The sequence below is a fragment of the Aulonocara sp. 'chitande type north' Nkhata Bay genome, linkage group LG7 (genome assembly GCF_057382095.1).
Source record: "Aulonocara sp. 'chitande type north' Nkhata Bay isolate Kocher_YH1m ecotype deep benthic linkage group LG7, A_spYH_male_GT1.1, whole genome shotgun sequence".
In the NCBI taxonomy this organism is placed as follows: domain Eukaryota; kingdom Metazoa; phylum Chordata; class Actinopteri; order Cichliformes; family Cichlidae; genus Aulonocara; species Aulonocara sp. 'chitande type north' Nkhata Bay.
Genome location: NC_141350.1, coordinates 52,995,001 through 53,020,756, shown reverse-complemented (window position 1 = coordinate 53,020,756; position 25,756 = coordinate 52,995,001). Strand labels below are relative to the sequence as shown.

At 40.5% G+C, this 25,756-nt stretch overlaps 1 protein-coding gene across 3 annotated transcripts in view; it reads left to right on the top strand.

Moving 5' to 3' along the window:
- The first annotated feature begins 1,129 nt into the window (after positions 1–1,129).
- Positions 1,130–25,756, top strand: part of col5a1 (procollagen, type V, alpha 1) — a 74,632-nt gene continuing 50,005 nt past the window's right edge. For 2 of the 3 annotated variants that reach the window (XM_086301256.1, XM_086301255.1), the window contains exons 1-4: positions 1,130–1,559; positions 16,692–16,859; positions 22,508–22,721; positions 23,064–23,226. In XM_086301256.1, coding sequence (XP_086157382.1) covers positions 1,460–1,559; positions 16,692–16,859; positions 22,508–22,721; positions 23,064–23,226 — 645 coding nt within the window. In that variant the 5' untranslated portion in view covers positions 1,130–1,459. The remainder of the gene's footprint in view (positions 1,560–16,691; positions 16,860–22,507; positions 22,722–23,063; positions 23,227–25,756) is intronic. The other variant, XM_086301254.1, reaches the window with a different exon arrangement.

Sequence of the window (25,756 nt, the reverse complement as noted above, 5' to 3'; positions counted from 1 at the left end):
CTGCTCCTCTAGATTTGGGTTGTCAAACATAAGCAAAAACTCCATTCGAGCCCATTGGATGGCTTTGGAAATTTAGGAAATTGGGCATTTTTAACTGTATTTTCACAAGCTTTACAGCTTTTCCTACTGATAAAGACTTCCCCTATGGCCGTTCATACAACACCAAAGCAATTAAGCAATAGATTTCTGTGTTTTACACATTTACTTCTTACAATTCAAGCCCAATGAGTCATGCTGAGAGATTTCTTTAATTTACTACAGAGGCATTACTTTGCCATGTAGAGAGAGTGAGACATACTGTTGAATTTGAGCTTCTTTTTCTCATATTGAGATCTTGCATTGATTAAATGTGTAGTTAAATTTCTCTACACTGACATAAAGGGTAGTTTCACTGGTCTGGCCTGCATAAGATCAAAGTGGGCTGTATGTGGGAATGATATTAAATGAATTCACGTCTCTGCTCTAGATAAAGAAACCACATAAAAGGTGGAAATTCTTTTACATATTTACTTTTATTAACTCTTAAACATTAAAGTGTTGTGGTACTAATGAAAAAACTTCCGAGGGTAATAAAATCTGCAAGCACATTATTTCATCATACATTCAACAGGTTTAAAGCCCGTAGATCACCGATTAACATGAAAAAGATATGAGCTTTGAGTGGATTATTCCTTAGAGTAAATATCTGATTCATTTAAAAGGCAGAACATTACAAAAAGTCATAAATAGATGTATCTGATCATCTAGGCTCAGTATACTGTTATATCAACTAGCACTGGGGGTCCACCTGTGGATTGCACAGCACGATTTTTCTCGCAGTCCCATGACAATCAGCTCCAGATAAATCAGCTCTTGCAGATAAAACACCTCGCCTTTCCATCTATAAAAAAGCAGTTTTGCTTTTCCCGCTCTGAACCACTTCTCTGGAAATAGCGGACTCCATGTAAAAGAATTCCGAGCGCAAGAGCTGGAGGCGTGAAACTTTCACCTCAACTTTTCCTCCCACCCTCGGCCAATAACAGGGCTGGCCCTAATATACGGGCTCCTCTGATTTGCCCGAGTCTCCTGTCCGCAAAGTGAGTGACAGGCTGGGGGGGAAGACTTCTTCCTCTTCTGTGCGTGTGTGTGTTGCCCTGTTGAGTTGAAGGGGCTCTACGTGACTGAAAGAGAGGGGCCAGCACTTCAGATCGGAGGCGCAGCGGTGCAGGACAGTTCAGAAGCGCAGAGAGGAGTACGGGAGAGACGGTGGCCGTCCGTCAACCAGCTGGGGGAAAACACACACTAACAAACCCTTATGGCTGCTTGAGAAATAACGATATACCCCCCCTCCCCCCTTTTTTTCTCTGGGACTTTTTTGGCTTTTAGTTTTTTTTTTTTATTGTCCTGACCAGAAGTTTTTGCAAGTCTAATTAGCTGTTGAAAAAGTGAACCCACTTTGCCGTGGACGTCTCTGGCGGTCATGGATACCCATATAAGATGGAAAGTTAAACGGAGGATAAGGGACGTCCAAATCACTTTATCCGTGATTCTCCTTTTTATCACGTCGCAAGCGAGCTCAGGTGAGATGCAGCTGTGTGGGGCTTTTTTCTTTCTTTTTTTGTGGATGCACTTTGGAGGAGCGTTGCACTGAAAAGTTTTTTGCCTTTTCGCTCATAGTGGACCACAGATGTCTGCCCCTCCTCTTTAATGTATTCATCTTGGTGGTGTGCCCCGAAACTATGGGAACTTGTCAAAAAGAATTAAAAGACTGCTTTTGGAGGTTTCATCTGCAAGTTGTGCTTAAGTTTTTTTTTGTTTCTTTGTTTGCCAAAGCAGTATAGCTGAAGTGCATTTATTTATTTCAATGCATAAAAAATAGGAAATATATGCATTAATTAGTAACCATCATAAGTAACTAGTTTTTCTCTGGCATACTTATTATGTAGGAGTAATTGCTGTGGTGCATCTTAAAGTCTAAATACTCTTTTACCAGTGCTCCTTTTTCAGCAGATGAGAAGGATGAGTATAATTTTCATAAGAAGGAGGGGCTGAAGCTCCTCTGAAGTGGTAGGGTGGAGCCGCCTTAAGGACTCCACATCAGGGGACAGCACTGGGGCCCTGCACTGAGGCTCAAGCAAACACATCTTTCACTAAATGCATTCTATAAATTCTCCCGATGTTTCTCACTGACAGTTATATGAGTCTAGTCCAAAAACATGAACAAATAATAGTTTGGTATGCCAGTTAGAGGCCCGCTTATTTTAATTGGAGAAGTGACCACCTCTTTGTCTCAGTGGTGAGAGGGCATGCAGTTGGGTTTATGCTTGGCCTATATGTATTATTAGCGCCTTAAGACTGCCTGGCATGGGTGGCGGGCTGCTGTGTGCTGTGAAGGTCTGACACAGGACATTGAGATGAACAGATAGCTTCTTCTGTCTGCTCGGGGAAGTTAAAAAGCTTCCATGATTGTGCTGATGGTGTAAATTTGTTGTGATGCCTGATTACAGCCCATTATGGAGTTCAAAATGCACTCCGGTTTAGAAAGCCATGATAACATATAAAGTTGAAGTGGTTTTATAGGTTCATGTCGTTGAATATACACTAAGAAAATTACTGCAAAGTGTTTATTTTCATGTTTCCTATAAACACTGGTTATTAACTGGACAAAACCTTGGTCACTGTATGCTGGCTGGACTCAAATCTGGGTCATTTGTGATGACTGAGGAGGAGTTGAATTTTTGGTGGGACATTAAAGAGTGTGGGCCTGAGGTCATTTTGATGGTGGTGGCTGGATTTAATCATCTCTTGAAACTGACAGAGAGGAACGAGAGTTTTGTAAGAAATCCCTAAGGGTTCTGGTATATTTTCTGAAACTTGACACACGCCAGACAGGAAGCACTTCATGACTGATTGCAAGAAACATGCCAACTCCATGAAAGCTTTTTTTTTGTGAACTAATTATTCTGTCCATCAAATATCTTTTAGATTTTTACATTCATTTTTTAAAATTAGCTGCTTTCAGTTAAACACTGTGCAATGCAAAAATGAAATCCAGTTTAGCTATTAATAAAAACTTTTCTTTTTTTTTGCTAAATGGCTTTTCTAGACCTCTTACAATCAGATAAGACAAATAGTCTACAAATAATTACTGACAGCTAGCAAGTTTATCACAAGTGAAAGCTTATTGCTGACCTAAGCCTCATCACCTCTTAGCCTGAGGGAGGACCAAAATGCATCAAGCTGAAGACTAGTAGAGACCTGCCCAGGCATACAATACTAATTGTTTAGGGCTTGTCAGCTATGGTTAAATTAAAAACCAAAATTTTAAGTATGCTTTTTTGTTTTGTTTTTGTTTAACACTGAAATCAAAAAAGGACAGTTGAGAAAATACCATTTACTAAAGAATTAATGTTGTATTCATGTTTTATCACCAGCTGTTTAGGTAGTATGATGCTAATTCCACAATGGTTTTTGTTTTGAATACAATACCCAGTCAAGATCATAGCCCAACAAATTTCTTATCAAATGATATATAATGTGTTCATAAATCTATAATTAATGTATTTCCTATAACTAAAATGCGTATAGAGCTCAATAAAAAGACAAGCAAACAATACAGCAAGGCCTAACCTATTAGCAGTTAGCATATTCTTTACACAACGGGTTACTTACCCATGAAGCATAACTACATTTTCACTACATTTGATTCAGAGCCTTTTTCACTGTGAACTGTTGGCATGTGATACATTTTGAAACACAGAAATGAGTTAATAAACAAATACTAAAACGCCACATTCTATAAACTAACGCAGTTGGGAAAACGATGTTAAAATAGCCTGCTATGTAGAGCTAAGCTAATTTGTTGCAGCTTTATTACAGTCTCTCTTAAAGTATAAAAGACAGTCTTAATGCTGTGTGTCTGCTGTTAAATGTAGCTTAGCTTATTTGATGCTGACCAGAATTGAATTATGTGGAATAAGCTCCTTACTCATTATTTTATAAAGACAAATACAGAAATATGCATTGAATTTATACTGTGATTAAGTTATATACTTGTATCACAGTGTATATATTTTAATATTTTGCGGTCAGTTTGTCTTTCAGTAGACTTACGTTTAGAAAGACCTTGTCTTGGTATTAGAGAGGAAAAACTCAGTTTAAGCTATGTGAAAAGTGGTAATAACAGAAGGCCCTGGACAAGAATTTGAAGAGGGGTCAGAGTTCAAAAGTGAAGGTCAGGACTGCTGTCAGGTTTACAGTTTCACTGCCTGAAGAGAGGCATTCTTTATAGTGTAGCTCCTCTCATCTTTGCTTCCCATAATTCTTCTCTGTGTCTTGGAGGCAGCAGGGTAAGATGTGAGCTTTTCAAAGAACCTTTGCAACAGTTTGAAGCCAATATAAACCCTGAAATGCAGAATTCAAATTAGGATTGATTGATATGTGTAGTCTCGACTTTTTAGCTTACTGATGTTTTCACATGTCTGTGGGACACAGTATAACTGCTATAGAATAAATCTAGCTTATTTTACAAATGGTTTCCTTTGTGTTTCTGCTGACTTGCATTTTTTAATCTGGCCTCCTCAATCAATGGACTCTTTTCACAAGTATTAGATAATCTGCTTTGACTCTTTTTTCTTTGGTTTGTTGTTGTTTAATTAGTAAAAGTTTTTTTTTGGATCACCCTTGTTAATACCAGACATTTAAACCAGTTCAGATCGTACTTGTCGAGTGTATTTTAGTCATCGAAAATGCTGAAATAACATTCTTTGAATACCTTGTGCAAATGAAAACATTAATGGGTTTTGGCCAAAGTCACCAAGGGCATTGAAAATATTGGAAGAAAAGGCTGACAGGCTAATAGATCACAAAATATGGTAACGACTTGAGAAATACCCTATACAGTAAGAACTGATATATGTTGATTCTCTACATAAGTTTTAAAGAAATATAGAGAAGAAGGCCTCGCTGTTTCTCTGAGCTCCTTCCCATCTGGACTTGATAAGTTCCATTGTGCTGTCTGCTAAGCCCTTCAAAAAGCCAGAAAAAATGGCTTCCAGATGTTTTCTTCCCATTCTATGTGGAACAGGGGACCATGAAAAAAAAATACTGCTGCATTTTTTTTCAAGTGAAAATACATTCTGTGCTAGTTTTAGAGAAGATTTCTAATCAAATAACATCTGCAGTCTTAGAGCAGATTTTATAAAAATAATGATGCTACGCCTTGCATTTCAGCAAGGTTTGCACATACACATTGAGGGCTGTTAAAAGGTTCTTTCTGTTTAAGCATGCCAGGTTTATGGCAGGGTTAAAGGTCGACTACAGCTGGTCCACAGCTGTTTTTTATTTATAGTCTCATATCTGGAAAACTCGTTTTCAAAAGGAATTTATGTGGCTTACTCTGATTTTGACTTTTTTTTTTCCATATACCGTTTTTCATGAGCCCAGTAAGAAAAAAATCATAAAAGATACTGTGACCAGAGAGATTTTAACCAATGACATTACTTCCTGATTGGTAATTGCATATCAGTTTATATAAATTAAAGGCAACAATGCCAATGTTTCATTTACAACATTGGGTTTTAACCTTAAGAGGGATATTCAGATTTATGTTACCATCACCAATCTGCCTTAGCTTCAATCTTCCAGTGAGAATGTAACTGTAATTTCTGAAGGGCTTTTCTTACTTACCTTGAAGTGGCAATCCTGAGGTCACGTCAAACTCAATCAGATAAATGGCGATGAGAAAAAGTGGCTTCTTGTGTGTGCCTATTGCCATGGCGCTGAGGAAGGAATCCGAGTTAGCTGTTCTGTGGGGAGAAGCAGTGACCCTGCAACTGCATGTGCCACTTCAGCCCTGTAAATACAGGCTTTGTGGAAACGACTCTGTAAATCAGCCCTAATGCCTGATAATAGCATGGAAGATAAAGCAAAATATGCAGGACAAGTTTTTGACCCCGTGTCAGAGTTAAGGAGATCCTTTGTGCTGCACAAATAGTTCGTTATTTGCCATATCTTGGAAAGTATATCGTCTAGTCCTTTCCAGACTAATTAAGGTTCAAATAATTGTGTTGAACCGCTCAATGGTCCTCTGTACTCATGACACAGTGTGCTTGATTTGAAGCCAGTGGTAGATTTTTCTCCAAATTAGCTTATTGCTAAAAGCACACCGACATAGATGGATAGATAGCTCCAAACTACAAGCAAACGGGGACGATGTGTTCCTTACATTCTCAGAATGGAGACAGTGGTGTTGGAAATGTCAACATGACCCTACGAGTGATGTAAAAGTTGGATGCTCTACCTAATGATGCAACCCCCCACGCCTGTTTTTGATTTCAACCGTATGCTTTGTTGCAGCGTGTAGTGCATGGCAGAGTGAAAAGTGAATTCTGGTCCAGGCTCACAAGCCGAGTATTCACTTTAGCTGGGAAACAGTGCTTCTCTCTGTAATGGGGTATTATAATCATTGAGCATGGAAAGCAATGTATGACTCATCCTTTCCAACCCCATTCCCCCTTCCCCAGCCCGAGCTAAGCCACAGCCTGGGCAGCAGAAATACTGAGTGTAAGCATTTTTTTTCCTACTAGGGGGAAATACAATGGCTTTTTGGTCACTCTAAAAACTTTACTGTAGCCCCATGTACTCTTTAATTTATTGGCTGACAAATTTAGAAGGAGTTGAAATAATAACACAGTAAAAAGTAAGGTTTTGCTTATTTAGCAGTGTTTTGTCATGAAACCAGCCTCAATGAACTTACAAGGGAGCAACAAAGGAACAAGCTTGAGTTTCACTAATTTGCCAAAGCAAGCTCAATGAAGGCTAAAGGTCCCGGAAAGGAAACCCTGTTTCTTATTATCTTCCCAGTTGCAAAATGGTGACAATATAAGAGGAAAATGTTCACTGTCAAAACATCTTGCAACAAAATAGCATAATTTAAAACACAATAAAACTTTTACACGTACAGTACGCGGTTTAGTGAATACTATTGCTCGCATTAGATATTGAAAAGCTACACATTATAAAGCTAAAAACTGAGACAAAAAGTTTTTTGGTTGCACTGATATGCTAACCAAAACCGCAATCTTTCCCTATCCTAGGCCAAAACTCTTTTTTGTTATGCAAACTCAACCACAAGTTGTACTCAGAATACAAACTATGGCCTGTGGCATTGATGTCATTTACTCTGTTTGCATGAAAAACCCAGAAAATGTTTCCAATGAAAGTAAAAAAACAACAAAAATTGTGTAATTTAGAGTTTTGAGTTACAGTTTTGTGAACAGACTCATGATAAGAAGCAATGTCATACAGTGATGCTCTAAATGAAGTTCGGAGCTAGTGCAGGACCTCCAGAGTCAAGATGCTAGTGGTGATAATGTAGAGTTAGTAAAAGGAAACCCAGGAGGACGAGGCCGTGATGGGTAGGGAACGGAGGGCTGCATTTTACGTGGAAGGCAGAATTCTTAAAAAGTAAAGGCTACTTCAAGAACAGGAAGTGACTGGTTTTCAGAACACAGTTATGTCAAAATTGTTAAAGGAGTGAGTTTGACAAAGTGGGAAAGCAAAAATGATGAAAAATAGAGCAACAGAACGGGACTACAGCATCACTCTGACACATAGAGGAACAAAAGCAAACTGTCAGGGAACAGATCTTCCTCAATGAAATTAACCTGAAGGATCATTTCTTCAAGACTTCAAGACTGTGCATCTTATCATAGTTAGCAGCTGATTTTGATCACTTATACTGCAGCTGTCTGTCATTCCTGAGATTTACTCATGCTTTAACTTCTGTTCACCCACAGGCTTGATGTTGCTCAACTGTGACACTGGTTAAAGTGTCAGCAGGAGATGAATTGATGGTTGACTTGGCTGTCAGTGCAGCTCGTTGCATGTTATCTGGCACCGTGATGAGATGGCAAGGTTTTGTTTTTCTGCAAGTTTCATATAAAGACTGTATAATGAGAAATATGACTGATAGTTTATATATTCCTGTTGTTTTCATGCCTTTTCACACTTCATTGGCTTGCTTTTAAAAGAAAGAAAAAACTTTCCTCATTCTTTTCTCTGTGATTTCCATTCTCATCACTGACAAGCTTGATGTGCGCCTTGAAATTATGCTTTCATTTACTTCTCCTTAGCCATGCCTATGAATGTAAACATTCCCAATTTAGAAATATAATTGGATTTTTTTTTGCACACACAAAATATAACCCATGTTCCACCACACATATGTTTAACCACTATATTATTGATTATGTGGGCTGAGTGGGACTATTTCATTATGGGTCAATGAGTTCACTAAAGATGATGAAACACCTTCTTGGTGAGAAAACATTGCACATTTGATTCCCATCATTAGCTGTGAGGCACAGCAGCTCCGTCGAGGCAAATAGGTTTGATAGGCAGTGCTGGATAGTCCTCAACGAAGACAAAAGCATCATTATTGTGCAGGATTTTGTATTTATTATTCTGTTTCATTGCGCTGTCCCAGTGTGTTGGTGCTGGAGCTGTTCTTTGTGAGGCTTTCCGAGAGGAAATGGTTCCGTAATGTCAGTGCTGCAAGGCTCTCCTTTATCATGAATTTCTCAGCAGTCAGCTATTAAAACCATATCTGCTTGTGGGAGAGGCAGAATGAGGGGAAGGCTTCAGTGCAGAAAAAAGGAAAAAGATAAAACAGGCAGTCTGTGTGTGGAAGAAGGTTGCACAGAGAGATTAAAAAATAAAACAGAAGCTGCCGAAAAAGACAAAACCACAGTGGGCGGAATGAGAAAAGACTTAATAAGTGAGAGATAACATGGATCGCATATGCGCTTCAAAAGAACCAATTCTGTAGTTTTTGCTGTAAAATGAGAGGTGCACAGTGGAATCTTGACTCTGTGGTGGACGGCAGACAATGATTTATCTTCAGCGCTGTGAGCTGCAGCGTGGAGACAGTGAAGTAAACCATATGGCATTTACACTGTTAAAGCAATAAGAGTGCAGCTAAAGTACAGAGCATCAGACTGCATTGAGGAAGCTCAGGTCAGGAAAACTCTGTTGTCTGGATCATCTTTCAGGTGTGTGTCTGTGTGTGAATCCTACCTGCTTGTCATTTTTTTAGTGTCTTGTCATTTTGCAACTAGGCTTGAGCTAATGTTTCATATTTTAAATGAATGTCAGATTTATTTGATCAAAACCACAGGAACAAATGCAGTGGATATGTAAACAAAACGATCCCGGGCTTCTCATGTCCTCCTCTCCTCCTATCTTCCCTGCTGCTTTATCCTTGTGCAGCTTTTTCAGCTGGTCACTGGGTCAGTGTCCTGAAATGTCTGGGACTGAAGCTGGCGGATAAAATGAAACTGATACTGGCATGTGAAGTCATTTACAGACTAAACACTGGCCTTTGTTGCCTTTGGAAGTTGTTGCCTAAGAAAACATTTTCTTATGATCTAGTCATTAACTAGATGTACTGTGTATTGCTACTTGGGTTGCACTGATTGTTAAATTCAATACCAATGCCAGTGTTTAAACGAGCAATGTGGGTGATACCTGAAACCAATTAATTTTTTTTCTTTTCTCAAGCTTTTGTTTTTGTGCTCATTTATTCTCTCTCTCTCTGGACATGTTTTAAAGTTTTTCCAGCTCATTTAGTTTGTGCAAAGGTAATGCAATACAACAAATAAACTTCCACCAATGACATGAATAAATTCCATCTTTCTTTTTCTTTTCTTTTCTTTTTTTTTGTCAGCAGCGCAAATATCAGTTGATGCCAATATTGGGTTCATACTTTGGTTCATCCCTACTTGGATCTTTGTAAAGTACAACCCTGCTGAGGACATGATGGTTGCTATTGCTAATGCTAACAGTAGCAAAGGCATCTAGACTTGTAACTTGAGCTGAATTGCAGCAGACACATTTCAAATGGTAAAGTGTTTACTTTTACCATGGTATAGGTTTTTCCAAGGAAAATGGTATAGGTTTCCAGTTTGTTTCACTCTTCTTACAGTTTCATGACCAGTTGCTGAGTAGTTTGCCAGTGTTTGCAGAAAAGTCACTGTCTTCCATGTAATCAGTTGGCAACTGCAGCAACCTGCTAACAATCAAAGCATAGAGGTTTTTGGTGCAGCACCAAATACCTCTTTGTTGTCACTTTTACTCTAGCAATTACCAGAAACTTGAGACCAAAATGTCACAAATGGGTGACATTTTTTATGACACTGTCCGTTTGTGAGATTTCTTACCTCCTTGATATTCGATGAACAACTTAAGTGGTATTATTGCAAAGTGGAAGTGTTTAGAAACCACAGTAGTTCAACCACAAAGTGGCAGACCATATAAAGTTGGGTCACGTAGTGCTGACCCACATGGTGTATAATAGTCACCAACACTCCGCTGACTCAGTACTTGCAAAGTCCGAGACCTCTGGCATTAACTTCATCAACAATACTGTATGCTGGGAGCTTCATGACGTGAGTTTGTATGGCTGAAAAGTTCCTGTCGGTGTAATGTGTTGTGGCCCTGTGATTCTCTTTATATAGTTTACGCTAACAGGAACTTTCACATTCACTTGGTATTCAGTGTAGGTGTTTTTTTAAGGTGATTTCAATGCTTTGCCACAACTTAAAACGTTGTCTGAGCCTCACTGCAGCGCATGCAGAGAAGTGTGATTGGCAAGAAACCAGTCTAGTTATAGTTTACGAGTTAATTAAAGTTGTGGAGATGATTACCATCTTGGGTACTGGCATCCCAGTATGTGCTTGCATTAGTTTACACATGCATCTGCAGTAACATGTGCCCGTGCAGTGTGTATAATGTGCTCAGTCTAGCATGAGCATAATGCCTACAGTATGATTCTCATGTCTGGTCACATGAAACCCAGAAGCAACAACTTAAGGTCAGCGCTGATGGAGGTGTGTTCATTTTTTTCCTTCATGCTCTGGATCTAATATGCTGTACATTTGCAGGAGTTCACATCTTAAGACAACATCTGCAAACTTAATAAAAGGTTTGTTACTTTTATGGGATTAAATGTGAACCATTAACGGGGAAAGAAAAAGGATGGCAAAAAATCTCAAATAATTTGTACTGATTAGGCATTTTCTGTCAGGATCTAAGCCAGTTTTAAGATAAATCTTTCCGCTTCAGATTGTAAAGCAAAGTGTTTTGCTGAAGGACAAATATGGAATAATAACAATAAATGTTCAAATGAGGTGTTGCAGAAGGGTAAGTTACAAAAGTAAGTTGGTGAACTAGATAATATCCACCCGCATGAGTCATGCCGGTCCAAATATATCTTATGTGTAAAACCCCTGAGGCTACTTGGTTGTGTGTTTTGTTGGTTATGAATTCTGCTTTCAATTTTGAACTGTAGGAATGCCTTACATCGCCCTATTTTTAAAGTTACATAGTCTTGCTTTAAGTAATTAAAGCCAGGACCCTAATTGTAACCTGCTGTACTCACAGTGTGGCTCCAGCTTCATAACACTTGGCTTCAAGTTTTATAACAGAATCAGGTGAAATAAAAAAAGACTCCCAGACCCTCCCCATCTGTGATGCGCACTAGGAGGGGGAAGTCTCTCTTTGGGCATTCTTGTTTTTGACTGTGCTGATTTCCAAGAGGAGCCAGGGTCCTCTTTATGAGTGCTAATTACTCCTTGTCCTCAGCGCCAGGTCAAGCATGTGCCTGGAGAGTTAGGCCTCACTTCAGGAAGGGCTGGAGGAGGAGGCAGTGAAAGAGGGAAGAATGTTAATCCACCCCACCACCATGAAAAAGTCCTAATTCAGTGGTCCGGCACCCCTCCTCCTGTCAAATGAAATGCTGCTGTCTGGAGTCGCTGAGTGTTGTCACAGAGACTCTGTGTGTGTACACGTATGTGTGCGTTAGTGGAAGTAGATGGTAGATGGATGTTTAGGGGAATGGGATCCACCACAGTCCTGGCACGGAGCCGAATGTGGATTAAGAATGTGGCACTCGAGCTACTGTTCACATAAAGAGAGAAAATCTGAAATAAAAAAGGTGTAGTTAGGTAGGGAGGGGAAGATTTATAAAAGAGCTTTCTGCCAACTTCTTTGTATAACAGTTTGTTGCAATGTAATGTTTCACCACACCTTTCAAATTAACTCAGACTTTATGAATTCATTACACTTTATTCCACTGTGACGACCTGTGCTTGACAAACAAAACCATAAACGGCTTTTTTTAGCATGTCACATCAAAGATCAAAGTAATTTGGTGGCTAATATATGTATCCAATGTACAGGGTTTTTTCTTTGTACATGGATGGGGACGCACTAACTGTAGGATTACAGCCACTCTCAAAAACCAACAGAAAGTTTCATAGAAAGAAAAATTTTGTGTTCAGGTCGTAGTTTTCATTACTGAGAAAAGATCCATTAATTTCACAGTCTTGCTAATACCACCCGTTGTTCTGAGTGGTTGCAGTGCAGGTTTACTTTTCATGCAGGATTCATGTGGCATTGCTTATTTCACATCTTGAATGGTGCTTCAGTATTTAGTGGAAGCATGCGCAGGTAACATGAGAAGTATAATGTTTTTATTTACACTGAAGGAGTTCCTGTAGAGTACTAAAGCTTAAGGAATGCCATTTACCATATTTGTGTCACATCCACTTGCATGAAAGCAGTAAAAACAACAGCAAGAGTGCTACAGCAGATCCATTGGGTGAGCAAATGTACACAAGACCGTGTCATGTAAACAGTTTTCTGTGTATGTATGGAGAGCCAGCGTCTTGGATGTGAGGGGCTGTGGTCTGGGAGAAAATTATTTTTAGCATCCAGCACCTCAGGTGTTGGTCTCTTGAGGGATCTGCCATGCTAAGTGGGTAAACATCTCAGGTTAACAAGGTGGGATTGAGAGCCATACCTGTGGTTTAGGATGTGGTCAAAAAGGTCGACTGCCTGTGACAGAAATCTGTAAATGAAAGTGCGTATGTGTTAACGGATGATGGAAACATAGGCGATAATGTTGGTGTTTGTGCTCTGAAGTGCCCAAAAAGATTGCTTTATTGAAAGGGACGCGCTTTTGGCTGATTCTCAAATGGGTTTTTCAATAGGGCTTTTATTTTATAGCTGTTATATTATGCTTTCCTTTAGTCTACCCCCTTCTCTTTTAATCCTATTGGCAGGCTCCACCTTGGTTCACCTCCAGGTGACCGATCCCTGAGGTTGCTTTAAGGACCAGGCGCATCCATAACCTCACCTGAAACCAAAAGGATTTTATATGAGAATAAAAGAATAATATAAGAAATTGACTTATGGATGCTCTGAACTGGATATGAAAGAATGCTGTCCTGATGCTCCCTTCCAATTTGCTAATCCACGCTGACATTTGATCATGTCAGTGTGGATTAGCAAAAGCAACACTCCTTGGAAAGGGTCGCTGGGTGCTCCTTACAAACATCCTCCTTTTTTTCTCCCCTTAGTACTGACCTGGATGTTATTACTAACTTGTTATTGAGTATTAATCTGAGTTTAAGTGGCTGTAGCACAAAAATATTTGATCTAACTTGTCAGTATTTGTCTGTGACTTAATAAAATGGCTTGTTGGAAACATCTCATAAGTGGAGGTAGTGTATCTGTTTGTGTTCATACTTCATACAAAATGATAAAAAGGGGTTGTGTTAAATTACCCCTACGGTCTAGAAGCACAGGCTAAAAAATCAGGCTTTTTTTTTTATCAGTGAGTTAAAGTTGAACTTGGTGTTTTTACCTGTCACCACCAGAGTCTGCAGCAGTGGGGAATAGCAAGGTTGTGTCCAAATAAGGACACGGGGACAGTGTGTGATAGAAGGAGATTACATGAAGATGTATGAGGAGGTGAGATGGAAAAGGGAGGTTGTGGCTTGCTGGTTGAAACAGTCTGAGAATCAAAGACACCACAGTACGCCACCACCTGAGCATTACTATTGGATTGCAACACTGTGTACTGACTTTATGACCACACTACTAAGCTGCATCATTTAGACAGTGGTCACTGTGTCAGCTGTGAGATAGTTATTTCCATCCCTTGTATGGACTGCCTCTGTGCAGTTATCAATTGATCTGTCTCCCAGTGAGCGCTGTTAGATGTTGGCAGGTTAAAGGGAATGACTGTTGGGGCAAAGAAGTCTGCTGGGGAACAGCAGAGATATTTGCATTTTGTGGTCCCTCTCAAAAATTGTAGCAAATAACAAAAATGTTTCTGTGATTCTATGCTTAATGCATCAGCCTTATAAATAATCTTCCTGTGTGGTTAATAATGGATTATAGAGGCTTCAGATGGATATTTTGATGAATAGATTGTGCTTGCTAATGCCATTTAAGAAGTGTGAAGATACAGGGTAAGTTGTTTTTTCGGCCAAATATTTCTCACATTATCAATTGAGGAATGACACAGATATTGAAAGCAAATGCATACTTTAAATGAGTTAAAGTATTCTAAACTTTTTCAACTCTGGAGGGTGACCAATATATCAGCAGGCTGATATTATCTAATTGCCAGTCTGTTGGTATTTGTTTTTATAACAGTTGCTAAATGAAAAATGAAAATGAAATCAAGAGAGAGGAGAAACACCCTTCAACCATGTTATGAGTGTTAGCGTTGCATAGTTTGTCCACCAGAGGGCACTGCACCCTCCCTGTTTGTATCGCAAAACTCTGCCACAAACACAACAAGCAGCTAACCTGAACAGAGTCGAGTAACACAAAGGGTAAATCAATATCTACACATAATGAATTTTATGGAAATCTGTTCACGTGTTTGAAAAAATAAAATCAGTGGATATTTTGAAACATATTGGCCTTAAAAATCAGTCTATATGATGATAGGTGGACCAAGTTTTCACAGGCTTTGTTCGCCTTGTGCCGCGTGACTCCTTCAGTAGGAATAGGCTCTTCTGACCTTTTGTTCATGAAGCAATAATGATGTAGAACACGAATGCGGATTAGTAATCTATCAATGAGGAAATTTGTACAAGAAGCACATGTGATATATCATTACTCTGCTGCTGAGCTCTGAAAGTAAGCCTCATTAGGTGAACCTCTGTCATCATGACTGAATGATAGACATTTTCTGGCTGCTGCGTGAGCTGCTGCTTCATTGTGAGCTGATGACAGACGAAGCTCTTTGTGTTTAGACCCTTCACCCGCGCAGAGGCTCTGTCATCCTGTGGGTTTGGACTGACAGGAATATAAGAGTAGTTATCTTTTTGACATACTCACAGGCTTGACTTGTTGGGGTTTTAAACAGATGGGTGCAGTGGGTGTAAAAGAGCTGCTATCACAAATCCCTTAACCACTTTTGCCTAATATGACCCCGGCACAACAACACAGTGTAACTCGGACACGACTCGAATCGTACAACTTTCTTGCCTTTACAAAGTAATATCTGAACTGGAAACAGATGCTTCAGCATTCTTGCTTTGTGTTCATTGCCAACCTGATGTTTTAGTAAAACAAGCAAACAAATAAAAACAGTATGATTTTTATTTTACTAATTGTAGCCTTAGACATCAGCAGCCCTCTTTAGCTAGTTCTTTGTAATGTCGGAAACATGCAATCAAACCTTCGAGGATGAGGAGGAAGTTTTTCTTTTACGAAGCCTGCACAGCTGCAGAGGAACACGTGCATCCAAAGTACTCTTAACTGAAAACCTCTGTTTAGGACGCCCCCCTCCCCCCCTTTTTTTCTTTTTAATTGATCTGCTCTGAACGTGAGTCATGTGTAATGACATCCAGCTGGAGGTTGCTGCAGGGCAATGGAGAATGCACTCAAAGACTATTTAGAGATGCCTGTTCACCTTTCTTAGCAGCCCTTTCACTCTTAGATGGATGGGACCATTGAACATTTTTTTAAACAACGTGTGTGGTCTGTGTAGACCGAAAAAGACACAGCTTTACCTGTGTGTGGGCGTGTTTTTAATCTTGTCTAGTGGGTTGGCCCTTGGTATTCACATAACAATACAAAAATGCTTTCTTTTTTTCTTTCCTAACTCTACTGCCATAACCCCCTCTGTTGTCCTTTTTTTAGATTGTCCTTTCAAAAATGAGGACAGCCTTTGATCCTCAGTCATTATGTGACCGTCCCTATAGTCGTGACCCTGTGTGCTATTGTCCAGAACCTTTCTTGGGCAATGCTTGGTACTAATGTGTGTCATTGGGTAGCTTGCTATCTGTGCATCTGGCTGCAGGAACAGCTGTTTGTCCTGGGTGGTTTTGGCATGTGACAGTGCGGTCCAGGGTCAAACCTCGTGTCACATTGTTCTGACCTAGTGTACTTCTGTGGTGGCCTGGTTACAGCTTGGACGACCGGCTTGAGAGTGTGCTAATTGCATGGTTGTGGTCTAAGGGAGGCAGCGGTAGATTTAACATAGCAGGGAAAGAGATGGAAGGATGGGTTTTGGTGCAGCTGAAACCAGTGATCATGGGTGATCTATAAATGGGCATGTCTCTGTTTAGCGCCTAAATGGATAACAGAAATCTTCACTGAACCACAACAGTGGAGTCTCCTGCTGAGTAACTAGTGCTTCTAAGTCAGCAAAGGACAGAAAATAGATTGAGTGTGCCATAATTAAGGCTTGCTTAATATGCAGAAGTTTGGAGTTGCACAAACTCTGCAGTGGCATTGTTTTAGCAATGCGCTGGCCTTCATAGAGACTAGCCAAATGCTCCGAAGTTAAGTTTGTTGAATATGAATCTAATGTCCTTTTTGTGTGTTTCTCTCTCTCTTCTCTGCAGTGGAACCAGCAGACCTCTTGAAGATTTTAGATTTTCACAGTTTACCCGAAGGTGTTACGAAAACAACGGGATTGTGCTCACATAGAAGGTCATCACAAGGACCCGATGTGGCTTACAGAGTATCCAAAGATGCCCAGCTCAGTGCCCCCACCAAACAGCTGTACCCAGGTGAGTATATGACTCAAGGAACTTTTCATGCTGCACATGTTCAACTAAGAAGTAATTTAAGAACTTGCAATGAAGAATTTCTCCTCTTTCAAACATGAAACACATAACACTACAATAACGCCAAATCACATCAGCAATCACCTCAAGGTGCTCTATATCGTAACGCAAACACCGTACAATTATAGAGAGAAAACCCCTACAATCAGACAACCCCCTATGAGCAAACACTCGGTGACAGTGAGAAGGAAAAACTCCTTTTTAGCGGGAATAAACCTTTTTCTGCTTAAAGACATTTTCCCAGGTTTTAAAGTTAAAGTCTTACCATCTGTTTGGCTTTCGTGACCTTTAATCCTACTTCACATTAAACTCCAAATATAACGTCTTAACTTGGCTGGATAGCATTTTGCATTTGCTCCCGTCTAGCCTGTTCCTTTCTCCCCCTCCAGATTCGCAGTTTTGTCCATTAGCATAAGCTGATAATTTATCTCGACTCTACCTTTAACTTCTAGGTTTTAAAATGGCTGTGCCTGCTGTTTAATCTTTAAGTCCCCTGCAAACATGTTGACATCTTGCTAATGCATGTCCAAGTGCGTCTGTATTTTTTACTGAAACAAATTGCCTACCACGTGTGGACACTTTTAGCAAATGTTGGTAAAAGAACGATAATGAAAGTGCACATCAGATGCATTGCCCTGTAATATTTAATGTCGCAGCAGGAGGAGCTGGGTGATGAAAAAGCAGCGAAAATATGGTTGGTGGATGGGAGGGAAGCCTGGGGTTCCACTTTTCTGTGTTCTATCATGCTGACGTGGCTTTGAGTTACTGCTATATACTGTGCTGCAGTGCTTCTTTCCTTTCTCCCCTCCCTCTCCAGCGCTCTTTCCTTGCTCTTCTCCCTCCTTCTCTCATTTTTTCCCTCAAGCGTCATCGCTTCTCCCTCTATCATTTCTCCTAGACTGCTTCTGCCTTGCAGTGTTTTCTTCCTTTGTCTTTGCTGTATATTTTTTTTTTCCCCATAAAACATAAATTAAAAAACCCACAGTTTCATGACCCAGACAACCAATTTCTGAAAATGATTGTGATTGTTGCCTTTCCTTTGGCTTACAGATATAAAAAGCCGGTGAGGTCTAGATATAGCAACAAGAGAGAAATAATATCCCTTCCTGTGCGCTAAGCTTCCACAAAGTTTAGATTGGATGGCAACTCCATTCGTGGTCTTCTAAGATGCTACATTGGCCTTGGTGGATCTTTGATCCGTGGCATAACTCTTCCTAGGGGCTTAATGTAGAGCTGCAAGGCTCCTGTGGGCTGCATGCCCTTACATGCCCTCCAATCAAACAAATACTGTTCACTTTGATGCTTTATGACAGCATGTCCCCATATGAGTCTCTGTTTAGACACACATGCTGTAATTACACACATGCTACGCTGGATCATCCAAAATAACAGTCTATATAAAACAAACCAACTGGAGGAATTCACAACAGGCACCGCACAGTCTTAAGGTGCAAACAGACTAACTAGCTGTCTTTGGCTTGAAGGCTTTAAAATTCACTCGCAGTGTTTGTGATGTGGCCATCTCTTGCCTTTATGGTACAAGAACATAGAGCTAATATATTCCAGAAGGCAGTTGAGGTCATTTTATCCGGTTCTTTTTCCCCTCTTTAACTAAGTTTGCTACTTTAGTCTGGAGGTACAGTTTGAGTTATGACTTCAGTCTGGAGGTACAGTTTGCTTTAATTATTGAAAAGGTACAAAAAAGTCACACATAGAAAATAAAGGCATACAAATACAATTGTTTTGCTTTACAATAATGGTATTGAAACAAAAGCACACTAGCACCGGCTAAGATCACACCGCCTTGTGACCCCATAGCCACAGACAGCTTGTGATGATGTGTTGGAAAAGAGCAAGTGCAGACATGCACTCATTAGGCAAACATGTGGAAGAGATGATTCATTTGAAACTTCTGAGGCACCCTGAACAGAAGAGACCTTTCTTACCTTTATTAAGTGAAGGAGCTGGGAAGAAACTGGGCAATAAAACTGCCTCTCTCTTAAACTACAACCCATCAAGAACAAATAAGCATCTGAGAATTCATTGCAATGGAAATTGCAGTAAATCCCAATCTGGGCATTTTAATTTTGTCCATTTGGAACATTTTTTTCTTTACCTTCTGCGTATGTTGTGCGCCATCATAAACAATAGCCATCAAACACCAAAGGAAGAAAGACTCAGCAAATCCTAGGTTCTCTGAATGGGGTTAGCTGTAACTTAGCCTGCAAACCTGTGGTCACAACTGCTTTAGCTAGACGGCACCGACCACAGATGGCCAGGGGCTTCTGCTACAGCTTAACTCACAAGCTGTAAAAGCAATCACGGTTCTGTTGTGTGCCAGCATCCCTCAAGAGTGATATGTTGCATTCAGTGCCACATGCTACATATATAGTGGCATTTAATTTCAAGCAAAACTAGGTTGTAATCGTGTTTACTACTATTTATTTGGAAGATTTTGTAGAATTCATGGATGGACAATTAATTCTCCATGAGAAACAGGGAGTCTGCTGTGGAGAGCTGCACAAATAAGCCTATAAAGAGTTTATAGAATAACTCCAAGCTCATTGGTGTGGCCGTCCACAACAGTCATAGTTTCTCATGTGGGCCCATGGGAAAATTGCCTATCTCAGACTTAGATGTACAACATGATCTTTGAGGGCAAGCTCAATGACTCCAGAGTAAGACAGTAATAACATGTCATATCACAGCTAAAATGTTTTTTTATTATTAGTGTTTTCTTAAGTTGTACAGTGGGAGCTGTTTACATTAGAGCCACTTACTGTTATGTTAAGTCACTTCACTGTTTCGTCCTATTGCTAGGTGCACTCCTTTGCAAACAGACAGCTCTGCAAGGCAGTTGTTGTCTCTGCAGCAATATGCAGTCCCACAGGAATGCAGCTTGTCTCATACAGAAGAAGAGAGTTGGACACAGTGATGACTGAATGACCAATTACAGGACACAAAGCTTTCTACCCCATTACCTGCGTGTATGCACTCTAACAGATGGCAGACATCATCCGAGAAAGTGCCGCCATAACCGGGTCCCATGCTGACGTTTTGTGCATTCTCTGAGGCTCTGTAAGTTTTGTTGAGGAAGAATACTCAGGCGTACACATCACATACCTGTAGCATGATATCACAGGACAAGACATTCCCTCTGCCCTTTCCTACGTGACGAATAAAAGATAGATACAAACTCTTCAGCAAAATCTGGAGTAAAATGCTGGATTTAGTCTGGCTAGCTGGAGGCGTCTTTGAGTTTCCCGTGACCTTTTTTGGCCTGACACTGGTGGCTGAGATGCCAGAGTAAACTCTCGGGACTGTTGGCACCCCAGCCTTTCCATTCCTACCATGTTGGCACAGACGCACACTGACAACACGAACACACACGAGGTATGAGGTATCTCTCATCTGGTGGCCTGGAGCAGCAGGTTGAGAAACACATTCTGGTGGGGGGGTTAGATTTTCTCATGCTGGGTTTGGGTCGTTATAGTCCCAGCAGGGCAGATACAGTAGGACGATGCTTTGCAATTTGCTGCTTACACTCCACAGAACACCCACTCATTTTCCCGTGTGCTCTGGTTTCCCTTTCACCCCTTAGCTGACCCTTCACTTCTGAACAAACAGCCTTCACCAAACCACTGCTGAATCACTGCCTGAGTGTCTGACGTGGCTATTGTGCAAGACAGATGCAGCACTAAATTTCCTTAATTGTGTTTCTTTGTTCTGGTATTTCCCACTTACATTGTTTATATCATAGTGCTTTAATTTCATGTTCACTATGCAATCAGCCAAAGATTTGTGGATCTGTCTTCCTTACAAAACGCTAACATCTCAGGAGCTTTTTTTTGAAGAGCTGCCTTGCTTGTCTGTGTTCTGTCTCTCCTTTTTCTCTGCTTTACACCGTCCCACTGAAGCATCTGTCAATTAAAGCAATGTTTTTCATATGATGCCAAGCAGAATTCCTGAGGGAGCTCACTGCCAAGGCATGTGCTCTCCGCATGATGCGATCTGATGCCTAGCGTTTAATGAAGGAATGATAGAAAAAGGCAGGAAGACAAGACAGGAAGGCAAACAGACGTCCAGATGCTGACAAGGCTGAAGGCCGATGGGAAAAAAAAGAAGAAAGCGAACGAGTGGCGGTAGCAAAATTCAGAATCGGTTGACTACCAAGTAGAAATGACATACGTATACGAGTATTTGCTGAAACAAATATTCTGAGCTAAGGTGGCGGTGTGGATCTGAAGGACACTACAAGGCAGACTGCTTCGTCCTTAAATAAGCTATTCATTTTCGTGTTTGCTGTGCGCTCATGTGACCACCAGAGGTCGCCTGTGTAAACAGCGACTTCTTAAAACCCATGAAAACTGCTTTGCAGTTGAAGGTTAGACTAAAAAATTGTCTTCTCTTCTCGTCTCTTCTCTTCTCTAACCCGACTGAGGTCCTCTTTTTTTCCTCCACATTGTCTGATTGGCTAGTATTACCAAAGTTTCCCCAGTTTAGTTTAGCAGTGTCTTCATATTCTGAATATGGTGGCTGGGTAAGGGGCTTTACCAGCGTAGCCACTGTAGCCACAAACCCTGCCTTTCTTTTCCGGTTGTCTGGAAATCTCTGCTCCACACATGCTAAAGACTGGAGATTACAACTGGAATTCAAGTGGTTTCTTTGCTTATGTTCAGTATAATCCAGATAACAGTGGTGGCTTTAATACACTCTGGTTGCCTCCTGTTCTGAAAGGTCATCTGTGTTCCCAAATGTAGTCAGACCTTAGCACTATCTGGGAAGCAACAGTCTGCACAGACAGTTGGCAAGCTTCCTCCTTTTTGGAGGTCCTAAGAACACCCCACTACAGGAATTTGTCTGGCAGATGTTTTCCACACTGAAGCAAAATGCAGGAACTTGTGAGGCTTCTCAAAGGAGCCGAGCAGACGGAGGCCAACACATCCTCTTTATATATTTTTCTGCGTTTAAATACCACTATACTGCTGGTATTTCCATTTCCAGGCAATGTGTCTTTCATTATTTCTGCTGTAAAAATGTGTTGCTCCTCTCCAGCCCTTCATTGGTGTCTCGGCGTCTGCTAGACCCATCAGCTGTGGCAGAGGAGAGAAGCGGAGAGGAGGAGTTTGAAGGATAGTTTGACGAAGTCTCTGGGGATCACATGCTTTTGTCATTAATGCTTTTCACTCTGCGCTGCGCTGGAATCGATCCACTTTTTTTCCTCCCGCTAACTTTCATTTTACCGGCCAACCCGTTCAGATGAATCCTATCCGGTTATATTTTGGGCACTCAAAAATTTCTGGTGTTTCCGTTTGGTGCGCAAAACCAAATCTTTGATTCCACCAATATAAATGATATTTGTTAGTTTTTGTTCGATTTCCATTAGAAGCATCAGTAAAAAATAACCACACTCCCTTTAGACATCAAAGAACGCAGTCAGTCTCCTAAAATAACACAACGACTACAACCTTGCAAAAGCAAACCTCATACTTCATTCCTCTTACGATGATGAATGGTTACGGCTGCTTATAAGTCTCCAAAAAAAATAAATGTTTTTCTCTTTCTATCAAACCCACCATTTGTCCTGCCAGGTGATGTCTTCCCTGAGGACTTTTCCATCATGGCCACAGTGAAGCCTAAGAAGGGCAGCCAGTCCTTCCTGTTGTCTCTGTACAATGAACAGGGCATCCAGCAGCTTGGTCTAGAAGTGGGCCGCTCTCCAGTCTTCCTGTATGAGGACCACACAGGCAGACCCAGCCCCGAGGACTACCCCCTCTTCAGAGGAGTCAACCTAGCCGACGGAAAGTAAGTGCAGTCTTTCACCTCACTTGTACAAAACGCTTAAAAAGCGTGTCAGGCTCTACTTTTAAAACAATTTTAAATCATTCTATTAGAGTGGACCCTCACGATGATGGTAGGCTTTGACAGCAGTTTTGTTTAAATTTAGAAGTTTGGAAGCAACTTTTTGTCACTCTCAACCTTAAGTGTCATTGACTGCGTAACCTCACTACGCTACTAACAACTAGGATTTGAGATTGTATTTCACTTTGGAAGACAGAGATGGATAGATTCGAATTCAAATGGACAAACACAAAAAGAGGCCTGTAATCCAGTAAGTGTGTGAATTGATTGTACCTCCCATTCCAGGTGGCATCGAGTGGCCATCAGCGTGCACAAGCAGACCATCACCCTCATTCTGGACTGTAAAAAGAAGACCACACAGAAGTTACTCCGAAGTCCCCAACCAGTCATTGATACCAAAGGAATTATAGTGTTTGGAACAAGAATACTTGATGAAGAAGTCTTTGAGGTAGGCGTTAAACTCAAACTTTTAATCCGAGCTTTGTATATAGTATAATTTGGCAAATTTGATGGGTCATTTGGGACTGTTTGCTTCATGGACTGCTGGCTTGCCATTTATTCCAGGTTCAAATTAGCTTCAGCTTTTGCTGTTTTCATGTTGAAAGGCTGTATGAAAATGAAAAAACAAAACAAACAAACAGTGCCTTTAAACAGATGATTTAGGCCCATTTCTATATAATCAGACTCGTCCTTTTTAATTACAGCACAGACACATGTGGCTGTGGTGCCAATGGTGGTCATCCCCAGTCCCCAATTCTTTTGAAATACTGCTTGAAATTGGGGACTGCGGGAGAGGCCGCATCCTCTATAGAGATATTTGGCTTGCCCTAGTCCACCAGCATCTGATCCTCCTGCCACCCACTCTTTCACACGCACACAATCGTAAATCAGACTTAATTTAAGGTACCACATATCCCACATCGTCCGCAAAAGAACTTGGTGTCCTGCAGTTCCCTTCTGCTGCCAGCTGTGCTAGATTTGCTTGCTGCTCAGTTCATCCTCTTTTGCTGTTTCAAAGTGTTGCCTTATTGTAGCTAAATCTATAATCAAGCTGTTATAGTTCTCTTTGCGGCTTCACGTCTGGATTCTTTGTTTAAAAGGGCTATGACACTTCGCTTTACAGAGGTTTTTCCACAGGCAGCTACTTGTTTCAGTTATTAGAATAAGAGCTTTATTCCTTCCACCCCTTCTCTTCCGTTTATGCTTAATAAAGATAGGGAGTCAAAAGATGTATGATAATCTGACTGGTGAGAAGAAGCTTTTTGTGCTTTATAATACCTGCAAGTCCCTGATATGGCTCAAAAAGTGTTTGTGCACTATGAATTCATTTGGACAGTTCCTGTAAGAGAGCTTTTGTTGGGTTCCTGTAACAAGTTTTTGTCTGAATATGTGTGTCTCTTAAACCTGACCCCTGTGTTTGTGAGGAACACAGACACACACACAGACACACCAAAATATTCTGAGAGGCACAAAGAATAGTGTTGCCTTTGTCCCTTTGGAGTTGTGCTTGTTTAAAAGAGGGGATTAGTCTGCGAGGCCAAAGCCCTCAATAATAATTAGTAACAGAGGCTGACTGATGTGACTGATCCTTAGCCAGCTGACCTTTAACCTTACTGTTACTCAGCCGTATCAGATGAAGAGAAAGAAATATGACATCACTTCCCTAGCCACTGTCGCTAAAGTTTCCCTGAAAGACATGGACAAAATTATAGCCTTGTAAACAAAATCGAGTTTCTAAGTAAGAGACTTATCTGCAAAATGAACTCTACATATGAAGCTTTTTATCCAATGTTGTGGGGAAAATGTGGTTCATGAGGGAAAAAGGGAAGGATGCCAATTTTACTGGAGCACAAATAAAGATATCGTGTCATCTGTTTATATGTCTGCATTCTGTGTTACAGCCATTATTTCCCCTCTTCAGCCTATTAGCTCACAGCTGCCAAAAAGATGACGGCATTTATCCGTTTGTAACTCTGCTCTACTTCTATTATTTGCCCCTAGCATACAAATCAGGAGATCGGGGTGATAGTGGAACAATTAAATCTTAGCCAGCAATTTTAGCGGCGGTAACAGTTCAGTAGTTACCGTGGGAACGGACAGATATTTTGTGGGAGATGTTTAAAGCCCCCCCTGCTGTGCGTCTGCCAGTTAGGAGACAGGACAGGCTCCAGTGCTGCAGAAAATGGAAATTATGCCACATAGTTTCCAAATTATGCTCAGGTTGCACTCCTTTTCCTCTCATTACTCTCTTTGTAGTTTAGTCTGATCCCGTGTTGACTTTTGCCAGAGCTGGTTACCCCCGAGAGCTGGTAAGTGTGAAAACACAAAATAACATATGTGATTTCACTGTCGGACCTTTACATTAGAGTCTGGGGATTTCCAGGTCAATTTCTTCAGAAAACTGCAAACCTTTATTTTTATTTTTTGCACGATACTTAAAAAGAAAACATAATTGCTGGTAATTGCTGATTTATAAGAGATTTTAAAAATGACATACTTAATGGGTCCTAAAGGGAAAGTACAACCCCGAATCACATTTACATATTTTCCTTCTTGCCTGTATTGCCTCTTAATCCATTTCACTTGTTTTGGAGAGAAAAACATGAAGTGAAAAGATTAGGATTTATCACACTGTTAAATCAGAGTGATTGGTGATTGGTGCTATACTTCTTTTTTTAATGGAGCCTTTCCTTTGCATACAGTAGTAAGAAGAAAAGCAGTACTTATATGCTTAGGTGGTTTGTGGTTTGGTTTCTGACAAGGTTTTTGTGGTCACAAAGAGCCTGTCTGTCCTCTTGCACCACTCTATTTTAGTTGCTTGGTTAAGGGTGCTATGTGTGTATGGAAGCCCGTTTCCGCCACTAAATAAAAAAAAAAAAGCTAGTATCCATAACTCGAAATTTCGAGTTATTTTCTCGAAATTTCAACTTATTAACTCGAAATTTCGAGTTAAATTTCGAGTTAGCTTTGCCAATCAA